Source organism: Lissotriton helveticus, chromosome 11 (assembly GCF_964261635.1).
Source record: "Lissotriton helveticus chromosome 11, aLisHel1.1, whole genome shotgun sequence".
NCBI lineage: Eukaryota > Metazoa > Chordata > Amphibia > Caudata > Salamandridae > Lissotriton > Lissotriton helveticus.
Genome location: NC_136072.1, coordinates 74734798 through 74761901, shown reverse-complemented (window position 1 = coordinate 74761901; position 27104 = coordinate 74734798). Strand labels below are relative to the sequence as shown.

The 27104-nt window shown below is 46.7% G+C and overlaps 1 protein-coding gene across 2 annotated transcripts in view; it reads right to left on the bottom strand.

Annotated features, from left to right (window-relative positions):
• The window catches only part of LOC144791617 (dehydrogenase/reductase SDR family member 4-like), a 482332-nt gene that overhangs the window by 181966 nt on the left and 273262 nt on the right, over positions 1-27104 (bottom strand). For both annotated transcript variants that reach the window (XM_078666341.1, XM_078666342.1), the window contains one exon: positions 10948-10999. In XM_078666341.1, coding sequence (XP_078522467.1) covers positions 10948-10999 — 52 coding nt within the window. The remainder of the gene's footprint in view (positions 1-10947; positions 11000-27104) is intronic.

Below are 27104 nucleotides of genomic sequence, written 5' to 3'. Positions count from 1 at the left end.
TTGTCGGAACCTGGATGGAAGATATCCGGTATGGAACCTGTGCCTCGCTGCAAGTAACGTCGTAGAGCTCGGTGATCCCGGATGGTCTTCTTTGATTTAAATGAGAGGCAAGCTTCACAATTGTCCTCTCGATGTTCAGGAGAGAGGCACAGATTGCAGACAGGATGGAGGTCCGAGTGTGGATACTTAGCACCACACTGCGGACATTTTTTAAATGAAGTCCGTTCCATCAACATCCGTCTTTATCGGCGCGGGTATGCCCAACGGCCCGCGTCGAGGTGCGCATGCATCGAAGAGTAATGAAAAGTAGTCAAGGGTGCTCGCCGAAGGCACGTGATAGAGACAATACCGTTGGTAACTGTGATTGCGCACCGAAGGGGGTTCGAGAACGATTCCGAGCGTAGCAAGTCACATCCCAACCCGATGCCCATGGGCACTGTCCACCGAAGGAGGAGTCACCAACCTCATGACTAGAAGACTTCTTCGGAGACAAAAACAACATGCAAACATCCAAGCCCAACAACAGATCGAAATTCTTTGCATAGTGTACAATCTGCAGCTCATATGCCTCGAACACAAGGTTACAGAAAATGGCAGCCATCTTTAAACATGTAAACTCCTATATAGATGCAGCTTAAGAGATCGTATTGCTGTTTTATTTCTAGACTAATGTAAAGATCCAAAGATACTATAGGCTTAAAACTATAATTTTGTTGGTATTTACGAACTCCACCGTTGAGATCACTAATACCCACGTTAATGAAAAGAAAGGGAGGGGGGCGGCCATATTTGAATGTACAGTTTTCCAGATTATAACTCCAGGAGATTGTGTAACTAAGTGGTTAGGGAGAAACTTTAGAGAGATATCGGTAAAATATTTATGTATGTATCCATCAATTTAGGACCTAAAATTGTGTATGAGACCTACAGATTCCCCCCAAAAATGTATGTTATAATTAATGACCGCAATTGTAAAATGGGGCGTACAAATACAGTGTGTTCCAAAGTCTAACAGTAGTTGTTTATAAATATGTAGGGGGCAGATATTAAATACGTTTTTCCCAGCCCTCCTTGCTATTTAGGCCTTGTCTAAAAGTCTTGAATTTAGACATAAAGAATTGTTCTCATTTTTTGCGTTTCAGTGTTAGTTCTCCACCTCGTGCAATCATCTGGATTATGTCTACTACACACCATTGGAGCTGGTCAACTTTATGTCCCTTTTCCGCCCAATGCTCTACTAGAGGGGTATTTCTCTTATTGGTCCGTATTGCTGATTTGTGCTCTTTTATCCTGATTCTAATCTCTCTGGATGTTTTGCCTATGTAACCCAGCTTACATGGACATAGGATTAGATATATTAAGTATTTAGAACAACAATTTGCCAGGCTTCTAAAGTTATGGGTTACATTATTGTGGACAACACTGGTCCATTTAAGAATGTTACTACAATTATTGCAGGAGCTACAAGGGAAAGTACCTGTGGGTAGTGGGGTGTTAGTTATGCTTATTTATTTGTTCAAGGTCATGTTCCTATAGGTGTGTACTAGACAGTTTCTGATGGTTCTATTTAATCGAAAACAAAACATAGATTTTTCCAATTTCATAGCTGGTGGCTTATAGACAGCAAATAGAGTGCAGGATGGGTGTAGTCGCGTTCTTTTATGTTAACACGCAGAGCGCTTAAACACCCATTTGTTCTCGATTCACTAAATACGTCCTCTCTCTGTAACAGTGAATACGATGAAGGAGTAGAACACCAGCTAATATCTGATGCATGAATGCTTACATGATATATTTTTGGTCGATTAAAGTTGAGACCGAACCACAGATAGAAGTAAACAAGAATTATGTTCAATTGTGTAAATCTTGCCAGAATCTATAACATGTATACTGTTGTAAGAGTGCACAAAGTAGAAATTCGGGTTTAATAAAGAGGTTCATATTTCCCTACAGAGAAGGGAAAGCTGTTAAACTTATGAAGCTATACATTAATATGTAAAAGGAGTACAAATTGACCACAGAAATAGTTAAACCTTAGAACCTACAGAATTCATACTAAAAGTACTATCAGGCCAAAAAATTCTTAAACTATAAATTATAATGGCCAAATTTAAAAAACAAACATGAAGACTGTTTCCTTTTTGATTCCTTGCAGATTTTTATATTTTTGAGTTGCATCATCAAAGAAAGCAACTAAACCAGGTAATTGCCAGCCTGCATGCTTAAATATCAGTTCATCCTTATAGATAATAAATAATTACAGGAACTTATTTCGTAGCAATAAATCACCAAAATCGAACATTGAGAAATCAATAAATAAAAGCCTTATCACGGCTCGCCTGTTTCTGATGAAAGGTTTTTTAATGGTAAGCACTCTCCTACCAATTTTATATCATTTCACCAGTAGACATGTATTTTGCATATAGCTTATACTCCTTTCTATCTTTAAAGGTTGCTATTAATTAGCTACAAATTTATCTGTGGCACCTATGAACGTAATTTTGGAAGGAATAGTACAACATAAGAAGGTATGCAACTTTGAACGTTCTTCACTTCTATTAATAAATTGTCTTGGTAATATTCTTGCTGCTGAATACATTTTATCTCATTGCAGGACATTCAGTATTTTTAATCAAAAATCCAACGGCTGAATGTTTCCCATCTGAATCATATAAGGGTTACATTTCAGATTTTATTAGGTACGTCACGTTTCCGTAACGGTGGATCATGTGTTGTTTCTATTATTTATTTTTTGGTGCGGCATGATAAACAGTATTTGCCAATTTTTTAACTCTTCCTTTTATAATTAAAAAAATGTGCAAAATCTCCCTGTTATTAACAAATGTATGAAGTAATATATTATTGTATTGTTGTATTTTACATTTTTAGAAAACTCTGTCCTGAAGAAGATGGTTGATCCTAATCTCACCAAAACGCTGCATCGACTTTTGTGTAGTTTTCTTGTTTATTTTTAATCATCAATTCAAATATGACCTTTGTGTAGTTTTATTTGCTTATTTTGAATCATTAATTCAAATGTGTTATAAATATTGCCTATTGGCAAAGATGTTTTATATGTATCTTGATTGTTTTTAACAAATGACTGAATAAAAATCGATGTTGTAATTTTTTAAGTTTTGTTTTTGGCATTGCTGTTTTCTGTGCATCTAGATCATACAATGTTATCGGGGAATCACCATAAGTTAAAGGGATATATGGTGTAACTGTTGCTGTTTTTGTTTCTACAAGGTTGTCTAAATAATTGAATACGTTTATAGACCCCCACCATCATTGTACATGTTTATAGTACAAGACTTGATCCACATACTTAGGGGGTCATTATGATGGCGGATTTTCCGCATACTCCGGGCCGGCGGAAGCCACCGCCGGCCCGGAGTATGCGGGAAATCCGCCGAGGAGGCCTGAAAGACCCACCGCCAAATCAGGATGGCTGGTGGGTCTCACAATGTGTCCGCCGCTTTTCCGCCGCGGTCGGAAGGCGACCACGGCGGAAAAGCACTAACATGGCTGGCAGTGTCTATCAGACACCGCCAGCCATATTAGGATGTAGGGAAAGTAATGCTTTTCCGCGGCGGCTTTTCCGCCGTGGAAAAGCATACGGACAATCACTTTGGGGGCCCGTTGCGGGCCCCCTGGGTGAAGGTTGCGTGGGGGGTGCACATGGGGGGTACCTATGGTACCCCCCTGCCTTTGCGTGCACGAAGCGGCAGGCACCGCGCGGTGCCTGCCGCTTATGCACAGCTTTAGTTTTTAACATTGTGGCGGGTGCTGCTTCAAGCAGCACCCGCCGCAATGTAAAACATACAGGATGTGACCGCCAGGGTGGCGGTCACATCCTAATTGCCATGGAGGGACCGCCGCTGCCCATGCGGACGGTCCCTCCTACTCAGGGGTGGCGCGTCCGTCCGCCATCCTAATCGGCCCCTAAGTTAGGAACTTGTTATTTTCTTGCCATATAGTTAAAACATGCTACACGTATAACAGTGCCGATCAGACAGTGCATATATATTCATGGTTTTGTGTATATGCACACTTTTAGTCCTACCTTTGTGTTGGGCCTGTCCCTGTTTTTGACTTTCCAACTTGGATCACCTAATGCTAATAGCCCCCACTCATGCTACGGACTACATTTGAAATTGAGGAGCATCAACCTGCTGTTGACTTAGGGCCATATGTAGGTAAATTGCCAATACCGAATCCTTAATACCGAATCATACCGAATCGGTATTAAGAATGAGGTAAACGTGATGTAGGTAAAAAATCGTTAAACATTACCGAATCGTTGCAAATCGGTATTAAATACCGATTGTGAACTGATCGGTAATAAAAATACATACCGAAAGGCCATTACCGAATCGATGTTACCGAATCCACACCCAAAACGGAATTACCGAATCGGTAATTCAAAAAATAGCGTTTTGGTGAATCAGCCAATCCTGATACACCCATTAACTTCCCAAACAGGAAGTTGCCACACCCAGCCAGGTGCACAGGGCCTGGAGCACACTGTGAGGCAGGCAGGCAGGCAGGAGAGCTGAGGAGCCAGCAGCAACACAGCCAAGAAAAAAAAAACAACAACCACTGAACAAGCATTGCAATGGCAAGCCAGGACAAGGAGAAGGAGGCAGGTGAAAGAAAAAGAAAACTCAAGTTCAGCGACAAGGAGCTTGAGATCCTGATCGAGGATGTCACCCAAGAGTACCACAAGCTGTTTGGAGCCCAGTCCCAACAAGTGCCAGACGCACAGAAGAGGCAAATATGGAGTGGCATTCGGGACAAGATCAATGCCATAGGTGTGACCCTGCGCACCATAGAGGACATCAGAAAGAGGTGGTACGACCTCAGAAAAACAGCAAAACAGAGGATGGCAGAGAGACATAGGCTGGCTGGGAAAACTGGAGGAGGAAAAAATCGTGCCCCAGTGCCAACACCACTGGAACAGATGGTAGAGTCCACCATCCAGCAGGAGAGTGTGAGTGGCATAGGAGACGCAGACAGCTCCGCCAGAGCAGCTAGAAAACAAGGTAAGAAGCATGCCCAGCATGCTGCCCTACCCCCTCCCCAACCCCCACCCCCATTGTGGTAAATGTGCTCCCACTCCACACCATGTCTTACTGCTTACCTGCAAGGAATTCTGGGTGATGTAGTCAGTGTGAAATCATGATCAGGACTGTCAGGGCAGCTAACACAATAGCATGGTAATTGAATTGGACAGGTCAGGATAACCACTGTGCACTGTTGGCATGTACTTTAATGCAATGGCATTGCAGACAGAGCATTGAGAATATTTACATTTGTGTCATTTCAGGCGAGTCATCTCGCAGTGCAGCTGAGGGCAGCAGAGGCAGGTCAGCCAGGCCAGAGGGGAGTGGACGGGATGAAGACAGCATGCCTGCAGGGAACACCAGCTCTGCGCCATCGCAGCCAGCCAATCCTCCACCACAGCCATCACCACAGCGCCAGGGAGGTCCGCAATCCCCTCTCACTCAGTCACCACTGCGACGTTCACCAACACCACCACCACCACCACAACCACCACCACCACAGTCAGGCAGGAGGCATGCCGTGAACACCCTCCAGCAGATGGAGGCGTCGGAGGAGGAGGGCAGCCAGCGCGCACAAAGTCCTATCGTAGAGAGATCCAACAGGGAGCGGGCTGGTTCTGCATCCGAGGGTGCGAACATCTCATCACGACGCCGCAGGGCAAGGCCAGACAGTCCAGTGGCAGTTGAGCAGGGTGACAGTGTGTTTGATGGACTGGAAGGCAACATGCTGAAGGTCCAGCGCCTGCAATGGAGGGAGATGAAGTCATTACACAGGGAGGTGGCAAACATTAACAGACATATGCACAAGATGGAGAAGGGTATCAGTGCCATGGGGGAGAATATGTCTGCAGGGATGGAGAGGGTAGCAACCTCGGTGGACAACCTCTGCAGCCAGCTGGAGCAGGACCGTGTTGGCATGCGCCGGGAGAGACAGAGACTCCAGGACTATACCAAGTCGGTGAACCGGCTGGCCACTACGACATCACTGATGTGTCGCCGGTCCATCGCCATGCAGGAGGAGATGGCGCATTGCAGCAGGGATGTGGCCAGGGGGATGGTGTCCATGACCTCAGTGCTAGAGCTCATGCAGAATGCTAAGGCCTCAAATATGGAAGGGGGGGGGGACAGTGAGGAGGCTACCAGCCGTGGTAGCATTACACCCTCACCAACCGAGTGCAGGAGGCGTCGTGGACGTAATGTCCCAGCACAGGAACGGTCCGACTCACAAGTCTGTGTCGATGGGGAACATGCACGTGTAGCACGGGGACGCAAGAAGTGAAGGACACTGGCTGTCCACATGCATGTGATGGGTGATGTAACCCATGTCCAATTGGACTATGCTCACAATGCTGGAGGTGTGCCAAATAAACACCTCTACATGTAATTTGAAATGCCTCAGTGTCGTTACTCACTCAGAAATAGTGTGATGTAATCTCTGCCCGTCTATGTCTCCCATCATGTTCAATAGCAGCACCAGCCGCGCTGGGCTCTGGCTGAGGGTTGTCCTCGTCCTCGTCCTCTGACTCAGTTAGTTCCACTGCTGTTCCTTTTTTAGTGGCCAGATTGTGTAGCATTGCACACGTAGCAATGATCTTGCAACATTTGATGGGGCTGTACAGACGCGCACCTCCTGTTTTGTGGAGGCAACGGAATCTGCTTTTGAGCAAACCAAAAGTGCGCTCCACCACATTGCGTGTGCTCCTATGTGCCACATTGTATCTCCTCTCCCTTCGGGTGGTTGGGTTCAGATATGGTGTGAGGAGAAAAGGCCGGAGGGCATATGCGCTGTCACCTATGATGAGAAGTAAGTTGCATTGATTGGTGTGACCAACAGCTTGTGCCAGGGTGTACATCAGGGTGTGTGACATTTACTTACCAAGTATGTATCCGTCGGCAAATTCACCAGCAAGCAGACGTGCATGTATGCCACTGTTCCTGAAGATGTAAGCATCGTGGGTACTCCCGGGGTATTTTGCCACGATGTCTGTTATTATGTGTTTAGCATTGCAGATCACCTGCACATTGATTGAGTGGGTGGATTTGCGGTTCCTGTAAATGTATTCACTTGCTGCAGGTGGGCAGATGGGAATGTGGGTCCCATCGATGCAGCCGATCACGTGGGGGAAGTGGGCAAGTTGATAGAACTCCAGCTTGGTTCTCTGCAGCTCCGCCTGCGTACTGGGGAAGGATATGTAATGTTCCATTCTGTCCATCATGGCGTCTAGGAAGGTGTTGAAGAATCGGGATAGGCAGCTCTGTGATACTCCACCCACTGCTGCTATGACACCCTGGAAACTTCCTGATGCAAGGAGGTGCAGGCAGCTGAGTACCTGGACATGGGTGGGGATTGCGTGGGCCCTTGGCGTCTGATGCTCCAGATAGGGTCTTAGGTCCCGTATTAGCTCCAGGATGGTTTGTGGGTGCAATCTGTATCTCTCGTGTATTTCTGCGTCTGTCAACTGGAACAGAGTGATGCGTACTCTGTACACCTGCTCCTCACGTCTCCAGATCCTCATTCCTGCTGCTCTCAGGCGTAGCCGCCTTGCTATGAGATAGAGGCCTGCCATTGTGTTCACACTGATGCATTTTGGGTCTGTTTATATAGACTCCTCCTGATTACCACATGCTCCTGAAACGTGGTATTTAACGAATCGTTATTACCGATTTTGGCCAAAATCGGTATTACCGGGGTTTGCTACATAGCATATTTGGGGTTTTTACCGAATCCTTTAAACCGATTCGGTATTCATTGTTTCGGTAATTCCTAGTCGGTAACTTATTGTTTTTACCGATTCGTTATTATCGACTCTATTCGGTATTACCAACATCTCACATGGCTAAATTTTTGTCGGTAACACCGAAAATGACCCTTTTTCGGTGTTACCGATCGGTATTTGGCCACCTACATATGGCCCTTAATGTCTACAAATAGGTGTGTCACTTACTAATGGTTGTGTTCACAATGATTTCCATTTTGTAGTTAGTTGAGTAGGTAGAGCAGCTGCCGGATGTGTGCGATGAGCTCCAATTCTGCACCGGAAGTGTGCAGCTATGTAGAGGTGAGTTTCGGCCTTATTTCCCTCCCTTTCTGCCATCTCTGATGAGATGGTTGGACCGCCACAGACGGCTTGTCAGAGATGCGCATCGTAATTGGTCAGGGAGTTCATAGGAATGTCTGCTCTCTGATTGGCTCCATTGGTCCTTCGTGCACCGCCGCAGTCAAAATTTGCTGTCAGAGTTGGATGAACTGCTGTGATCAGAAATCCATGTATTCAAATGCATCCTACTCCAGCAGACAGTGCACCCACTTCCGACGATACCGTGGAGGTCTGACTGCCACCGACAGGACCGCGGAAGCCGGTTTGTCGGCATCGTAATAAGCACCTGCGTTACTGAGAGTTCCCTGTTAATTATTTGCTACTCTGCTAAAATAATGGTCGGTCTGATATCAGGGAGGGTGCCTTTTAGTGCAAGATCAACTCCAGAGCGGAATCACCAGAAGAAAATCTTGGGGTGATTGAATTTTAAGGTGCCCTAAATTTTGGGGTACAGGTTTCTGATGCCATTGTGTATATAGGTAAGTATAGATTAACTATACAGAACTTCACATCCTTCAACAGTAGATAGTCTTCAAAGAGTTTTTTCAAATGAAGACAGTTAATGACAAGACGTATAGTGGTCATGAATGGACATGAAATGAGGAGATCCGCATAACAATATTTAGAGTACTTCTCATGGAAACCTATAGATTGGGCTGCCAGGCACTTAGTCTGCTTCTCAAACATAATAGACAAGGATTCTAAATTGTAAGATTGCTTGTTAATGGGTAATTTGTAGAGCAAGAGCTGAGAAGCCTACAGTTATTGGGGCAATCATGCAAGTGGATGGACCTATCATAATACCAATCATTAATAAGCTTGTAGTTCATACACAAGAGGAGGAGGTGTTCAAGTTGTATTGTTTCTCTATCTAGAGGGAAGGTGCAATCCATCTTTGATGATGTCCTTGTGTAAATAGAATGGGTGGAACTTGCATATCTATAAAGTATTTAGAGTGGCAGAAAGGGTTGTTTAAATTTGAATTTGAAAAACATCTGGAAGGAAAACGAAAACTGACAATCTTAAGAATCCTAGACACCAGAAGGTGAAAGAGTGTTTAAGGTTGCTCTAGCAAACTGGTAACATTGCAGATGCATCCATACTGTAGGATGGTTTTGGGAAGTTAGTTATCCGAGACTGACAATATGCAGGGTTCATAGAGGAGCTGATGAGACATTGCATACACTTTTGGTTTTGCTTATAGGAGGGAACCTGCGTAGCCAGGGGACCTAACCTCTGGGATACTTGTGATTGATGGGACTACTAAGGCTGATGTTTGTGATGGGGCAGGTGGTGTCAGCAATGCATCTGATTGTGGGAATACGAGCAGGGAATGTTAATCTCCAGATTGCTGAGATTGTAATGAGGGGAACACAACGTTTAGACCACTTGCAGACGGCCTCCTTTTCAGGAATCTATTGCTTATCAGTTAGACTCATACAACAAGGAACTGTCTCATACAAACATACATAAAGGGGTTGCACAGATGTTAGTTTTCATGGTGTGGAAACACTGAGACCCAGGATGCCAAAGCCAACTGTTTACGGGAAAGAAAACTGAGAAAGATGCTTGAGGGTGGCAAGGTGAAGGTAGGAATTGTTCATGACCGAACACAAAAGATAGGACTAATAACATACATAAGCATTGGTCTCACTCTTGCTTAGGGTAGCTGCTGTTGCCTTTTTAAATGCTTGTAAATTCATGCCTGAATCAGCAGTTGTCTTAGACTGGAATTGCCAACAATTTCAAGATGTCCTTCATGGTAAATGAAGGCGCAACATAGTGGCAAATGGCCATCTCAAAAATAACATTCCAAGATGGCTGAATATTATTTTTTTGTGCTTCAAAAATGGCCAGCACGTAGTCTTTGCATGTCTAGAAAATATAGGAAATGCCATTCTACGATACTTGACAGCCATTATTCGCTTTACCAATGTCAAGCACTGGCAAAGCCAATAACAGCAAGTGAAGAGTGGCAGGTGGTGGGAGTGAGTAGGGGATCAAAAAAAGAGAGCGAGAGAGATGGCAAGAGAGAGAAGCTCACATACTGAGTCGTAGCAGTGCCTGGCCTCATAGGAAGTGGGAAAGAGGAATACTGAGGTAGTGTAGGGAGCAGAGGAAGACTGGGGATGGAAAAAGAGAAGGAGGAATGAAAGAAAGAGTGTGAGGAGTGCAAAAAAGAGAAGGAGCAATACACGAACTCCCATTGATTGCTAAATCTCAATTGTTAGAAAATAACAGAAATAACAAATTTTTCTCTGAAATCTGCAGCGGACGTGGAAAGACACTAGATGGAAAGCACTAACAAATAAGCCACCAAATCATGTGCTGTGAGGACATTCAATATCACTCTATGAGTCTGGTTACTAGTGGACCAAGTCGGAGGCGATAATTATTGTATCCAATAAAAACATGATACCAAGGTGTTTGAAATTTATTAGGCTACATATTTATCAAATATTCTGATTTTTTTGTGAAGAACATGCTGATTTTTTTGCTTACTGTACGAACAGCCGAATGAAACTGTAGATACTGTAAACTCCCCTTTTAAAGTCAGGCAGGTTTGGCCTCATTAAATTTAACCAAAAATGTTGGCACACATCTCGGAAAATACTGATTCACTCTTAATTAGGGCCTATAGGCACATGAAAGTATTGCTTATAATACTGTCTGCAGCTAGATGAGAAAAGGGCAAAATGAAGCAAAATCCAACTACACTGTGAATTATTTCTTCTTTCTTGCCCTTCTTTCCCTGTAGCCACTAAATACCAGAACATACTTACTGGGTAAAATGTATAGGAGGCTACAGATGAAGTCAGGACAATGGATCCGCCCCTACGAGAGAGAGAAGAAAATCAGGATCAGGTCTTTGGTGGGGGAGTGTGTGTGTGGGTGTGCGTGTGTGTGCACGCATGTATATATACCTGTGCAAGCATGCACAGGTGCACACATGTTTGTGTGTGTAGTAAGCATGTTTGGTCTGTACGTGGTGGGTGTGTATCAGCAAGTTTGAATGTGTGACTGAAATTATGTGTGTCTGAGGCAGTAGGTGGACGGGAGCAGGGATACTTCAACTAACATTCAAATACTTGGCAGGATGAACTGTACTCCTGCCTCTGCTGATCTATGCCCTACAACCTACAATAGTGTTCTGTATGTTGCTTCTTCTTCTCCACCAGTTCAAAGTGATGAAGTATATTCTGTTGGGTCCAGATTTAATTACCTTTCACGCAACGCAGTGCAGCAAGGAAACTTGCTGCACTGCATGGCATGAAAGGAAGCGAGCAGAAAATGTGCCTCATCCACTAAGATGTGGCACACTTCTGCTCTTTCATAACACAGCACACATAAAGAGAGAAAATAACATGGAAAAAAATATTTTTCCCGTTACACCATCTTTTGGGAAGTATAGTAATTTCATGCAATCCCAGGATTACAAAGCTTTTTTAGATCTAGGAATGTGCGTGTTGGAAAGTGGATTATTAGTAGTGATACGTAGTGACACTAGTAATAAGGCCACAAACATAATAAAAGGGTCAGTCAAGGTCTCAATAAATTATTCCCTTGTTTAACCCTTGGTAGCTGGCAACGAGTCGGCAGGCTTGACTTATGAGACAGGTGAGTAAAGCATTTAAAAACACCAATAAAGTAAATAAGTAAGACACAACACACAATAAAAAATACAACACCAATTTATAAAAATAGATTATATTTGAAGAAATAGACACCAAAACAACAAAGATCCAATGCTGAGAACCAGAGAAATTCATTTTTAAAGATTATATGTAAAACTAGTGCTTAGAAGCAAATAGCACTCAAAGGTTAAAAAAAAGGTTGTGGTGGACTGAGACAAAGTGAAGTGTTTCTTGATGCAGGGATGTGGTCCACAGCACCAGCTAAGGGTTCAGATGCTCTTGTGTGCCTCTTGGGGTCTGGGGCTACAACTCCCATAATGCACCTGGCCAGCTTATGGAGCTTTTTACAAAAGTCGCTCTGGACTTCTCTAAACTTCCAGATCTTCTTGAGGGTTCAACGTGTCCACAACACCAATCCAGGGGTCTAGAAACTCTGAGATGGTACTTGTGATGTTAGGACTACAATTCTCACAATGCACCTGGCCAAATCCTTAAAAGTACATTGGATGAACTCCAGGATGGGGACATTTTGGTGGTGATGATGCAGGAGGGCTCTGTTAACCTGTAGCATGCAGGAGGTCCACTCCTTAATCCTTACTAAAGCAAGGCACAGTCCTTTGGGCTGTAGTCCCAGAATGTGGAGCAGGTGCAGTCCTTCAGGGTGCAAAGCTTTAAGGCGCAGATCAGATTTCCAGAAGGGCAGTCCTTCTCCTTGTAGTTTCAGGCACCAGATCTGTTTTGCTTGGCAACCTTTCCATATATATGCAGTGTTCCTGGACGTCAATCGGGGGGGGCACCCCTTACCAATAGGATGTAGGGTGCTACCCAGGTGAATGACTACTTCCTTAAAAGTGTGGCATATTCTTGCCCAGAAAGCACCATTTTTCCAAAATCCAAAATGAAGAAAGTCTCTCCTTGGTTGTAAGATCAGGCTAAGTCACACCCACTGCCCTAGCTAGGATTACCTGACACTCCCCTTCCCAAATCTAATTACAGGGGATCCAGTGTGGCTGGGGTTGAAGGGTGTGGAGGTGAGCCAGTGCTGTTCCAAAGTGTCATTCTCCCTTTGAAGATCTGTTTGGCCACTCCACCCACCATCATACCTGTAGCTTCTGCAGATTCAGTTCTCTTCCCACAGGAAACCAGTTGACTCTATAGCAGGCTAATTTACACTTTAAGCCTGGTAGAGGCTAGCCAATCAGGAAAGAGCAGCTGGAAGGCTGGATTTTGGCTTACAGGAAAGAAAGTCCATTTACTTATTTTCTGTGATGGTTATTATAAATCTAACAGTGGCAAGTTGTTGGACTTATTATAACTAACATCTTGATACCTTGAATTATATTTTTTCTCAACACTGTCAATATTTATATTTAAATAAAATATTCAAGTGCTAGCCTATGGATCTCATTATCTGCAAAGTAGAAGACACAATTGGCAACTTTTCCCTCACAGGGCAAATAAAACATATTTTAAAACATCCCTGCTTAAAGTTACAAGACACCTTACCCATGAGGCAGCTAGGGGAGACCTTAGGGGTGACTTAGATGCAAAAAATAGATTACTACTTTAGAAGTACCTTTAATTCCAAAGTCAATTTTGTATTTAATTACAATTGAAAAGGCAGGACCGGCTTTTAAAATGACAGCAGGCAACACAACAGTGAACCCACTAGTGCAGCAAATCTACTGGGACTCTAAACCTCCCTACCCTATCTTATAAACGTACATGTAGTTTGAATCCCCCTTGCAATATTATATACTAGGGACTTACAGGAGGTCTGTCATTGATTATAATTATACCTAACCATGTACTTTTAATCAGAGCACAGGCCTTGGGTCTGGTTAGCAGAGACCAGGGCACAGAGTCAGAAAACTACCACCTAGTACTTTTTGTATGCCTACCCCCCCCCCCCCCTTGTAGTCTTCCTCTTGGTGCTAATTGAAACCTGGGTCCTCGCCCACTCATCAGTTGTCTCTCCTAGTTCCCTGGGACTAGACAGCTTTGAGTCAATTAGGTACTGGTGTAACTTCTCTTGTACAATAATGAGTGAGGATGTGCATCTTAAGAATTCAGTCATACAGCCCCTCGTAAGTACTCACTTTGTTACCTTCCATCTAACCATCTAGGGCATTCACTGAGATGTTCAAAAAGTCCACCCATGACTGTGTGTTAACTTCTGGGTGTCCCTGATCTTTACCCTGTACTGTTCCGAAGACAGACCACATTTCTAAACTAGACATTTCCTCATGTGTGTGTAGGATTCTGCTTAATTCCCCTGTAGGGTCAGGTGTCTATCCCTCCCAGCTACTGAAATCTCATCCCACAGGAGTGAACCCCAGTATTTAGAGTGGACCCTTCTCATCTTAATGGCCCTTTCAAATGTTGGCGGCTATTTGTCTATGTCATCCCCCTCCTGGCACTTGGGAACTATTGCCTTGGGAGTCTAGAGTCAAACCCACCTTACCTAGACATCTCAACTTCTTCCTCTTCATTGCTGCTCCATTTCCTCTTGCTTTCTTGTCCTCCCATTGCTCTATAGCTAGGTCTAACATTTACTCATCTAGAGATAGCAGTCTCTGGGACACCTGGGGCTCCGGTGTGGAGAAATCTCTCCTCCCTCCCCTAACTGAAATTGGGAAACCTAGTACTGGAAGCAATGAAGGAGCAATCAACATCCTCTTCCTCTTGGAGGTTGTTGGAGGGATCAGCTTCCACTTCATTCTCTGGAGCTGTTTGTGCAAAGGCCTTAAGGGATCTAATCAACTCTGCCTTCCTAATAATATTAGCAGCAGGTATCCCCCTAGGCCTACACTGAGCCCTATGCTCAGGCACTGTGAGATTGGTCAGGTTAGCCATCTCTAGCTCCATGGTATCCCTAGTTTTGGGTCACACAAAAGAACAATTGTTACTTACCTGTAAACGGGTGGTTCTCCAGTATTGGTGTCTATCATAGATTCACATGTTTGAATATTCCCTGTTGTCGAAATGGGAGTCCCATGGTAAATATCATAGCAATAAGATGCTAATAACATAAGTATGTAAAAACATAACATATAAAAATACACAGTAGAAATGCATAGAAATACCAAGACATAATTCCTACATAGGAATACATGGTAGAGAGAAAAAACACTTGCAACATATCCATGTCATTATGCTAGTCCAAACTGCAGCCAATCAGGCGCAAGCACCCCTCCAGAACCTTCTCCTCAGAGCTCAGTCCCTCAGATTTTCGTAGCACAGGAGTGACAACAGAGTCTATGAGGAGAAGCGAGCCTCTGAGGGGAGGTGGGAGGGTCGCATGTGAATCTATGAAAGACACCAATACTGGAGATCCACCTGTTTACAGGTAAGTAACAATTGTTCTTCTCCATTATTGGGGTGCTTTCATAGATTCACATGCTTGAATAGAATAGTGAGCAGTAGTAGCCGAAAAGGCTTGAAGAAACCATGCAACAACATGGAGGAAACTCAATAAGACTATAATAAAGTCACGTAAGTAATAACCATAAGCAAAACAACCATAATGGAGGAGGGAAGACAGAGGCTCAGCTTAGTTAAAAAGTTTGCGAAGCACTGCCATATCTGCATCATTGATGGCATCCAGGCAATAGTGTCTTGTGAACGTATGCCTGCTGGACCACGTGGCCGCTCTGCAGTATTGATGAAGCGGCACACCGGCAAACAGGGCAGTAGAAGATGACATCGCCCTGGTGGAATGGGCTCTCACGGAAGACTAAAGAGGCTTGCCGGCTTTCTGATGGCAGAAAGCAATTGCTGAAAAAATCCAACGTGCAATAGTTGGCTTGGTAACAGGACGTCCTTTGCACATGCGTCCATAGGCAATGAACAGTTGATCAGACTTGCGAAAGGGTGCCGTCCTATTGATGTAAAATGTAAGACATCTTTTAATGTCCAAGGAATGTAGGCGTTGCTTTGCCGGAGATTGAGGATTGGCAAAGAATTTTTTTAAGAAAACAGGTTTGTTAATGTGAAAGTCAGTAGGTACTTTAGGAAGGAAAGTTGGGTTGGTGCGAAGCACTACACAGTCCGATTTAAATTGGAGGAATGGAGGTTTAATGGTGAAAGCGTGAATATCGCTTACTCTTCGAGAGGATGTCAGAGCAAGGAGAAGGGCTACCTTCCAGGTGAGAAATTTTAAGTCCGCTCTGTGAATGAGCTCGAATGGCGCTTTTATTAGTTGAGCCAGTACGACATTAAGATGCCAAGTGGGAGGAGGACGCCGAATGGGCGGGAACTTGCGGAATATTCCTTTGAAAAACTGGCGAATTACTCTGGAGGAGCAGAGCGAAGTGCACCCATCTTGACGGTAGCGCGAAATCGCCGCCAAGAAGACTCTCAAAGTGGAATGTGAAAGTCCTGATTGAGCCAGTTGCAGAAAGAACGGGAGTAGCTGATCCGGAGTGGAATGAAGAGGATGAATATTGGCATCAGAGCACCAATGACAAAACCTCTTCCACTTGAACTTGTTGGTTTCGACTGTAGACAGAGCTCTTGCCTAAGCGAGAATGTCCCTGCATGCTGGTGAAATATTTAAATGGGCAAATTCAAGGTGCTCAGGTTCCCGGCCAATAATTTCAGAGAGGAGGGGTTCGGATGACATATCTGACCCTCGTCCATCGTGAGGAGATCCGCTCGAGGATGCAGAAGGATGGGCTCACAATGTAAATGTAAATGTAAATGTATTTCGATTTATATAGCGCACGAATCACCCAGGGGTCTCAAGGCGCTTGCTTAGGGAACCCGTCCTGGTATTCCCCTGTGAGATACCCCGGCAGGGTATTCACACGGTGAAAGCCAGGCATCCCGCCGTGAGGGGCCGTAGTGGAGATTAAGCAAGCTATTGCCCAGAGTCGCAGAGTGTGACCCCGTGAGTCGAGTAGGCACCGGAGCGAGAATTGTCGAGTCCGTGGAATTTTTGAGCCCGAGACCCGCCAAGGCGGGGAATCGAACCCTGGTCCACGGCTGATCTCAGCTTCCGGGTCTGCCGCCTCTAACCACTGAGCCACGCTTCTCCACTCACACTGGGAGAGGAGAAGCAGCTCCGAGAACCACGCTTGTCGAGGCCATCTGGGAGCGATCAGGAGGATGTGGCAAGGTTGTCTCCACATCTTCCACAGCACGCGAGGAACCAGTGGAATCGGGGGAAAAGCGTTGGGGAATAGATCGCACCAGTTCATCAAAAGGGCATTCCCGCACTATCCTGGGTGGGGATGCCAACTTGCGTAAGATGGGCATTTCTGGTTCTCCGGTATGGCAAAGAGATCCAAGGGTGGATGACCCCACCGTCGAAAGACTAGGTCGAGTGTTGGTTGGTGTAACTGGCACTCGTGGGTCGAAGACGTGGATCTGCTAAGGGAATCCGCTAGGATGTTGGAGACTCCTGGCAGATGAGCGGCAGTCAGGGTGACGTGGTGCCTGATTGCCCAATCCCAGATCGACTGTGCCAGATGAGACAAGAGAGGTGATTTGGTTCCGCCCTGTTTGTTGACATAGTGCATACTGGTTGTGTTGTCCGTTTGGATGAGTACTGACTCTCCCTTGATCAAAGGATGGAATGACTTGAGTGCTAGAAAGATGGCCATCAATTCTAGCTGGTTGATGTGCCAAGAGCGCTGAGACAGAGTCCATTTGCCTTCGATCGACAGTTCTTGAAGGTGTGCACTCCACCCTTCTAAGGATGCGTCCGTCGTCACCGTGAGTTCCAGAGCGGTGGTGAGGAAGGTAACCCCTTCTGCGATGTCGGACTGTTGCGCCCACCACTGGAGAGCCGTCTTCATGCGAGCTGTGACACTGATCATGTAGTTGATGGATCCTGTGACTTGACGCCATTGCCCGTCCAATTCTTCCTGAATAGGGCGAGTTTTCAATTTGCAATTCGGGATCAGAGAAATGCATGATGATGCCATCCCCAGAAAGGACTTTAAGATCCGGACTGAAACGGACTGTCTTGCGCAAAACGAGCCACGAGGCGGAGTATCTTCAGTTGACGCTTGTGAGACACGAATGCTTTGGCAACGGATGTGTCCAGGGTAGCGCCTAGAAAGTTTCTGCAGAGAGCTGGGACAAACTGGGACTTCTCGGCATTTATGGAGAGGCCGAGTGAGCAGAAGACCTCCTGACAGCGGTGAGTGTCCCGAACGAACTGGCTGCGAGATTGAGATTTTAGAAGGCAATCGTCCAGGTATCGAAAAATGTGGACGCCCTGGAGCCGCAGGTAGGCTATCACAGGAGGTAACACGTTCGTGAAGACACGAGGGGCGGAGCGGATGCCGAAATGCAGCACTCGGAACTGGAAGTCTCTCCGTCTCACCCGGAAGCGCAAGTACTTTCGATGACGTGGAAGAATTGGCACATGAAAGTAAGCGTCCTAGAGGTCGATGGTTGTCATGTAGTCGTCTTTGGAGAGAAGACGCAAAATCTCCATGAGCATGAGCATACAAAAGGATTGGGATTTGAGATAGTTGTTCAGCGCTCGTAAGTCCAGAATCGGACGCCAGTCTCCTGATTTCTTGAGGATAAGGAAAAAACAGGAATAGAACCCCCTTCCTCTTTGAGACTGTGGAACCACTTCGATGGCGCCCTTTGAAATCATAATAAGAATTTGTTGGAACAACTCCTTGAGGTGGGGTGGAGGTGGGCCGGATGGAGGAGAGCGAGGAGGAATCTTGATGAACTCCAGAGCATGGCCCTTCGCTACAATGTCCAGAACCCAACGGTCTGAGGTGATGGAGTACCACTGAGAAGAGAACAGGGAGATTAAACCTCCAATTTTTTGGGGGAAAGGCAAGTCATTGTCGTTTGGAGGTAGATCCTCTATAGGCAGACTTTCCTCAATAGGATTTGGAGGACTGCTGACGGGAGGACTTCTGCTGCTGGGAAGAGTAGCGCTGATTACCCTGGTTGTAGGAGCGGTATGTTTGATTAGATCCTCCACGAAAATTGGAGTTGGTGCCGCGCCACGAAAAGGTTGTTTTCGGAACTGTAAGGTCCCTAAGGAGCGAGCAGTGTCGGTGTCCTTCTTGATGGCTTGAAGAGCCTCATCAACATGTGCTCCAAAGAGTGACTCTCCATCATACGGCATATCAAGGATCTTTGCCTGTACCTCTTGACGAAAAGAGGTGGAACTGAGCCATCCCTGTCGCCGCAACACGGCTGCCCCTGCCAGCTGATGGAAACCAGTCGATGCGATGTCTACTGAGCAGTCTATGATCTCCTCAGCTGCTCTCTCTCCGTCTTGCAGAATTTTCAAGGCTTCAGCCCTTGAGGGCTCCGGGATGAGGGCTACAAGGGAAGCCATGTCAGACCACATCTGACGGTCGTATCGCCCTAGAATAGCTAAAGTATTCGCTGCTCTCACCGTAGTAGAGGCCATTGATGAAAATTTCCGCCCAATGGCATCCAGGCGACGACCCTCCCAATCTGGAGGAGCTGTAACAGGTGATGCTGGGTTCCTTGAGCGACGCTGAGCAGCTTGAGTGACCACCGAATCTGGCTTCGGCTGCGAAATCAGGCAAGCGGGGAAACCAATGGGTGCCTTCTATTTCTTTTCTAGGCGAGGCATTTGAGCAGGGATGGTATTTGGTGTCTGCATAAGTTTCAAACCTTCGTTCCATATGAAATCGATAATGGGGACTGTATGGACCTGTTTAAATGGTTGATTTTTAAGATCATAAAGAAAACAGTCCTCTTCTCTTTGGACTCTTTGGAGATTGAAAGTGTCTCTTGAGGCGAAAGCCGAGAGTACAGCCTACGCATTTTAAACAATTCTCTTGTGTATTTTTCTATGTGTTCTATTTTAACTGCACTGTAAAAGCCTCCTTGCTGGAAACTTACTTACCCAAAACTCGCGCTGCCGATTGAAGGCTGCTGCGAGATCGCCGCCATAACAAGGAAGCCCTCTCCCCAGGACACGCCCACCGCCGCTTGGCCACGCCCCTCTCTACTATTTAAATCGCGCCAGCCACACAGCGCGTATTCGATTGAAAGTGTCTCTTGAGGCGGAAGCCGAGAGTACAGCCTGCGCATTTTAAACAATTCTCTTGTGTATTTTTCTATGTGTTCTATTTTAACTGCACTGTAAAAGCCTCCTTGCTGGAAACTTACTTACCCCAAAACTCGCGCAGCCGATTGAAGGCTGCTGCGAGATCGCCGCCATAACAAGGAAGCCCTCTCCCCAGGACACGCCCACCGCCGCTTGGCCACGCCCCTCTCTACTATTTAAATCGCGCCAGCCACACAGCGCGTATTAGATTGAAAGTGTCTCTTGAGGCGGAAGCCGAGAGTACAGCCTGCGCATTTTAAACAATTCTCTTGTGTATTTTTCTATGTGTTCTATTTTAACTGTACTGTAAAAGCCTCCTTGCTGGAAACTTACTTACCCCAAAACTCGCCCTGCCGATTGAAGGCTGCTGCGAGATCGCCGCCATAACAAGGAAGCCCTCTCCCCAGGACACGGCCACCGCCGCTTGGCCACGCCCCTTCCACCTTCCCTTAAATATTGTGCCAACCCCGGCCGCGCAGCGGACGCGCGCAGCGGGCGCGCCGCTTGCGCGCCTAAGGCGCGCCAAAGGCAAGCCCGTCTGCACCCGTCCGCGACCGACCGGGGCAAGGGGCCACAGACTCTGGCCCTCGACCTAAACTATCAAGGAAGGTATACAACTCGTGCTCCCTCTACAAACTAAGGCCCCCGATGGGAAATGGCTGTGCCAATCACACCACCCTCTTGACCTGCCAACCCTCTGCCCACACTGCAAGTCCAGGCTTATTAATACCGAGGAAATAACTGTTTGCCAGGACCTTACAATGTTTCTCCTGAACTGCAGATCTCTGCCCAAGCACAGCACGGAAATCTCGCTGCTATTGGAGGAATTCGCGCCAGACGCACTCTTCTTAACAGAAACATGGCTAACTCCCGACTCCGACCCTGACTTGATAAAAGCGCTCCCCCCGGGATATCAGATTATACGCAGAGACCGGGCACAGGGAAAAGGCGGGGGACTGGCAATTATCTTTAATGATCAATTCCAATGTCACTGTACCTCAACCATAGTACCAGACTGTGAAAGCCTGTGCTTCTCCCTAAAACCCACCCCCAATGAGAGTTTCTCCGGAATTCTTCTATATCATCCTCCTGGTCCTCTGAACCAATTCCACACCTTATTACCTTCAATAGTAGCAGATCATGTCACTTCCCACTCCAACTTTACACTGTTGGGTGATTTCAACATCCATTTCGACGACAGCTCAAACAATATAGTAAACGAGCTAACCGCGAGCTTGGCCGCAGTTCAGCTTGAGCAACTAGTCTTAGCCCCTACTCACATCAAGGGGCACTTGCTCGACCAGGGTTCAGCAATTCTACAGAGCTTAAAGTCACCCCTGCAATTCGATTACCCTGGACCGACCATTTTTTAATCCCCCTCACTTGGACCACCCACAAGACTGGTCGATGCACTCCTACCCCACGAAAAATGAGGAATTGGTCAAAAATCCCATTTGAAAAATGGTCCTGCTCCTTGGCAGAATCTAGACCCTATCTGACACAAAATATCTCCTCAGATAATCGGAGCTTTGACAACTGGATTCCAAACTCTCTGGACTCCATACTACCTATCCGGGAAGTCAACTTAAAGAGAACACGCACAACCGCCCCCTGGTACTCAGAGGAGCTCAGAGCAAAGAAGCGCCACTGCAAAAGGCGCGAAAGAAGGTGGCGGCTGGAATATGCCACCATAGACAAAACTGTCTACAGGGAAGCCATCAAAGCTTACAAACTAGAAATAAAAAAATCACAATCAAAATACTACAACGAACAAATAATCAAAGCCAGGTCAAAACCAAAGGAGATTTACCAAATAGTCAAGCACCTAACCAAGCTCCCCCCCTCCGTAGCCCTTGATGACAATCCCACCGCACGTTTTGACGACTTAGCCGAATTCTTTTTTCAGAAAATAAACAAAATTTATGTAACATTTGTAAACTTAACCACAGACCCACCAAATGCTGCCCAGTCATCTAGAGAAACAGAGACCTCTCCTCGAGAAACTCTGAACAATTACCCCCTGCTAGACCTAGACACCCTGGAAAACCTATCACTCCAAGTAAAATCGGGGTCCCCCTGCGACCCAGACCCCCCACGTACCATGACTGAAGCTAGCCACGTTATTCTCCCCACTCTCCTAGAGTTGCTTAATAACTCCATAATAAAGAGTACGGTCCCTTCTAGCTGGAAGAAAGCTATGGTAAGAGCCCTCCTAAAAAAACCTAATCTGGACCCCAATGACTCTAACAACTACCGCCCCATCTCCCTGTTACCTTGGGCGAGTAAGATACCGGAGAAGCATATCAACCATCACCTGTCCAGATTTCTCGAGTCTAACCATCTACTCGATACATCACAGACAGGGTTCCGTCCCAAACATGGAACGGAAACGGCCATTCTAGCAGTAATGGAAGAAGCCAGGCGGATACTGGACCAAGGAGGATCAGTGGCAGTGATCCTCCTCGACCTGAGTGCCGCCCTTGACACGGTTTGCCATAAAACTCTACTATGCCGACTCTCCAACCTGGGAGTGTCAGGGGACGCCCTGACCTGGCTGAGATCCTTTTTGAGCGTAAGGACCTTCCAAGTCTTCGAGGGAGACTCCACCCCCACTAGTAGACCTTTGAACTGCGGGGTACCACAGGGCTCATCATTAAGCCCCACGCTGTTCAATGTGTATATGATGCCGCTGGCTGAGATCGTCCGCCCATATGATATTAAGATCATTTCATAAGCGGACGATACTCAGTTAGTGGTATCCCTTGCACAGAAGAACGGCGTGCCCACTCAGCCCAACCTGGCGGCATGCATGGAGGAGGTTAGGGCATGGATGACTGCCTCCTCCCTAAAACTTAACGGGGACAAAACCGAGCTCATGTTACTCGGTCCCCCAACGCTACCAGCTTTCGACCACCTTTGGCCCATTAGCTTGGGAGCTCCACCAACCCCGAAAGACAATGTCAAAAGTCTAGGGGTCTGGTTGGATAAATCTTTAACATTAAATACCCAAGCAACAAAAACATCCGCAACCTGTTTCGGCCTACTCAGGATGCTCAAAAAAATTCTCCCAGTGCTTCCCTTTGAAGCAAAACAAATTGTGATTCAGTGGCTAATACAATCGCGACTTGATTTCAGCAATGCAGTATATGTAGGGGCACCTGAATACGTGCTGCAAAAACTCCAGCGAGTTCAGAATTGCGCCGCACGCACGTTACTTCAGATCCCACGCAGAACCTCAATAGAACCAGGACTGCGAACTCTTCACTGGCTCCCAATTAGGGAGAGAATAAAATTTAAGGCCATGTGCCTGTCTCATCAAGCCTTTTGGAGAACTGGACCCAAGATCAACCACGCCCTTCTCTCTCCCTATGGCCCCAACAGACAGCTCCGTTCCGCTCAAGCCTTCCTGGCGACAGTCCCCAGGATCAAAAGGTCCAGAGCAGGAGGTAGATCCTTCATGTTCAACGCGGCCAAGTTATGGAACTTACTCCCTATACACCTAAGATCCAATCCCAACTTATCATCCTTCCGTAAACAGCTAAAAACTTTTCTTTTCTCCACTTAAATGTTCTCAAAGCAATGACCTCATAGGGCACTATCCTCTCTTCACAGCGCCTGGACGCCTTGGGGCAGCAGTTGCGCTTTACAAAACCCCTTTTCATCTCATTTCATTTCTTGACAGTTTAAAGCGTTGGGCCGCCCTGTCCATTAACTGATGGAAGCTGGCAATGTCCACTGGCGGGGAATCCCCAGGTGTCACTGGAGGAGGGGACGGCGTCTGAATATGGTAGTCGTCCCAATCGGCCATGGTGTCGTCATCGTTGTCATCATCCTGTACTTTGCCCTCTTCACGATCAGGGCGAACGTCATCATCGTCATCGGCATACACTGTAGTGTGTATCTGGACTGACGTCTGGACTTGCGGGGATGGTGCTGAGGGTGGTGGTAGTGGATCCACAGCTGAAGGTACTGTAGGCAAAGGTGCTGCCTGTACCTGCAAAGCCTGATGTGATGGGGGAAATCGCCTGTTATAATCCTCCAACATATGTTGTAGGTTGGAGAGGAGAGGCAGAGGCAGTGTCGCCGTTGAAACCTGCACCGATTGTTCTTCGTCTTGAAAATAATTTTCTTCAGGTTCCTCACCATAGTCTTGGCACTTAATCACTAATTCCGAGGGACTGCGTGCCGCCCGAAAAGGGCCACCGTCATCCTCTTCCGAACCAGAGTCCTCTTCAGAGCCAGTGGCAAACAATGGCGAAGGTGGCTGCTTGTCATCTGGAATAGACAACTGGTCTACCCGAATCTGGCAACGTTGGTGCAGTGGGCTGACGGTGGAAAGACCAGATCCCGACGGTGGAAGTGGCACCAGTGGCAACGATGCAAAAGAAGAGGTAGTCACCGTCGACGAAGTCGTCGTCGACTCAGCGGATGACGATGGCATAGGCGTTGATGGAGATGTAGATGATGATCCCGCCGTCGACGGTGCCACCGTCGACAGGCGCTGTCGTCGACAGGCCTGACGTCGACGAGGCCCTCGTCGTCAACGATGAAGTTGCCGTCGACGAAGTCGTCGCCGATGATGAAGATGCTGCCGTCGACGAAGCACTCGTCGACGGGACCGACGACGAAGATTTAACAGCTCTCGTCGATGAAGGTTCCGTCGATGATGAGAGCTTTCTTTTTCGTCGACGAGAGGATAGGTATCGTCGACGACACAGGTCTAGAGCTCATAGATACCTTTGTCGACATAGATGACGTCGACGTAACCGTCGTCAACGAGCCAGCAGCAGATGTCATCACAGTCGCCGGAGGCGGCAGATCTCGTCTTCGGGACGATCCTCGACGCTCCAGTCGATGATTTAACATGTTTTTTGGTGGAAACATGACTGGAAGAAGCTGAAGACGCCTGAGAGTCATTTCTCGTGGGCGTGGGCGTAGCAGGAGTAGGTGAAGGCACCGCAGGAGCCACAGAAAGGGAGAGTTTCTTCTTATTTAGAAATGGAGAAGGCAATTCCTGCACACTGCTACGCTTACTGGCTGCTTTTCAAATACTAGACAACAGGCTGTCTGCCTCAGAAAGTGGGTTATCCTTGTCTTTAAGTCTCTGCAACCAGAGGAGGAGACGACCTTCCCTGTCTTTAAGGGTCTTAGTAGAAAAGGTCCTGCAAAACTTACATTTGCTCACCTCATGGTCCGGGTAAAGACAATATGTACACTTGCTGTGGGGATCTTCAGAGTAAATGTGTAAATGTAAATGTAGTTGAGCTTATATAGCGCACAGCTACCCGCAGTGGGTTTCCCGGCGCTTGCTTAGGGAACCCGTCCTGGTATTCTCCTGTGAGATATCAGGGTATCCACAAGGTGAAAGCCAGGCATCCCGCCACGAGGGGCCGTTGTGGAGAATAAGCAAGCTATTGCCCAGAGTCGCAGAGTGTGAACCCGAGAGTCGAGGAGGCACCGGGGCGAGAATTATCGAGTCCGTGGAATTTTTAGCCCAAGACCCGCCGAGGCGGGGAATTGAACCCTGGTACAGGACCGATCTCAGCTTCCGGGTCTGCTGCCTCTAACCCCTGAGCCACACTTCTCCACAAGTCTAAATAAAGACTTCTTACTAGAAGACATGGTAAACACTGGAAATCTAGAAGAAAGTTGAAAAAAACTGAGCATAGCTCAGGGAGACTCCCTTCACACAACGTGCGGTAGAAAATCTGAGGGACTGAGAGGAGAAGGTTCTGGAGGGGTGCTTGGGCCTAATTGGCTGCAGTTTGGACTAACATAATGACATGTTGCAAGTGTGTTTTTCTCTATACCATGTATTCCTATGTAGGAATTATGTCTTGGTATTTCTATGCATTTCTACTGTGCATTTTTATGTGTTATGTTTTTACAAACTTATGTTATTAGCATCTTATTGCAATGATATTTACCGTGGGACTCCCACTTCGACGACGGGGAATATTCAAGCATGTGAATCTATGAAAGACACCCCAATACTGGAGAACGTCACCAATCAGAAGTAGAACACATTTAGAAAAATCTTAACAATGGATCAAAAATCAGTTTAGTCCAAATTACAAAAATTAAAAGTTTTGTTTCAAGTCAATTTTGAGGACTTTTAAATATATTAATTTACTTTATGGTGTAATGTAAACACAAGTACACAACGCTGAACATCAAGTGTTGGATTACTAGTAGTGATTTACCACTTGTAATAAGGCCACAAACACAATAAAAGGGTCAGTCAAGGTCTCAATACATTTTTCCCTTACTAAACCCTTAGTAGCTGGCAGCAAGCAGGCAGGCTTAACTTAGGAGACAGGTGAATAAAGCATTTAAAAACACCAATGCAGTAAATAGGTAAGACGCAACACACATTACACATTCAACACTAATTTATAAGATTATATGTTTATGAACAAATAGACACCAAAACTAAACAAATCCTATGTAGGGACCGAGATATATATACATTTTTAAAGATTAAATGTAAAACTAATTCTTAGAAGCCGCAACAGGTACCTCACAGGAATTGGAGCAAGATCACTGCAGCCCAGCTCACCACCTCCCTCAGCCAGAGCCCACCCGCCAACACAACGGACCCCAACGAAGCAGCCCGCAACTTCACACAGTGGCTGACCGCCTGCGCCGACGACCTTGCGCCACTAAAGAACCCTCCCAGCAGACCCAGAAGCAAGAAGGCATCCTGGTTCACCAACGGCCTCAAGGACTCCAAGAAGACCTGCCGCACCCTCGAGAAAGCCTGGCTCCTCGACCGGACCACCGACAACATGACCGCCCTCAAACACGCTACCCGCAAGCACCACCAGCTCATCCGCACCACCAAGAAGAAATCCCTGAAGGAACGACTGGACAACAACGCCCACGACAGCAAAGAGCTCTTCACTATCGTCAAGGAGTTCTCCAACCCCAGCACCGGCACCAACGACATCACTCCGTCACAAGACCTCTGCGACTCCCTCGCCTCGTTCTTCCACCGCAAGATCGCTGACATCCACAACAGCTTCGGCGCCCCACCCACGCACCCAACCGTCGAACCAACGCCCCCCACCGCCACCCTTCGCACCTGGACCACAGTGACCACCGAAGACACAGCCCGCACGATGAACACCATCCACTCCGGATCACCGACCGACCCCTGCCCACACTACGTCTTCAACAAGGCCGACTCCACCATCGCACCCCAACTCCGGAACATCATCAACGCCTCCTTCAACACCGC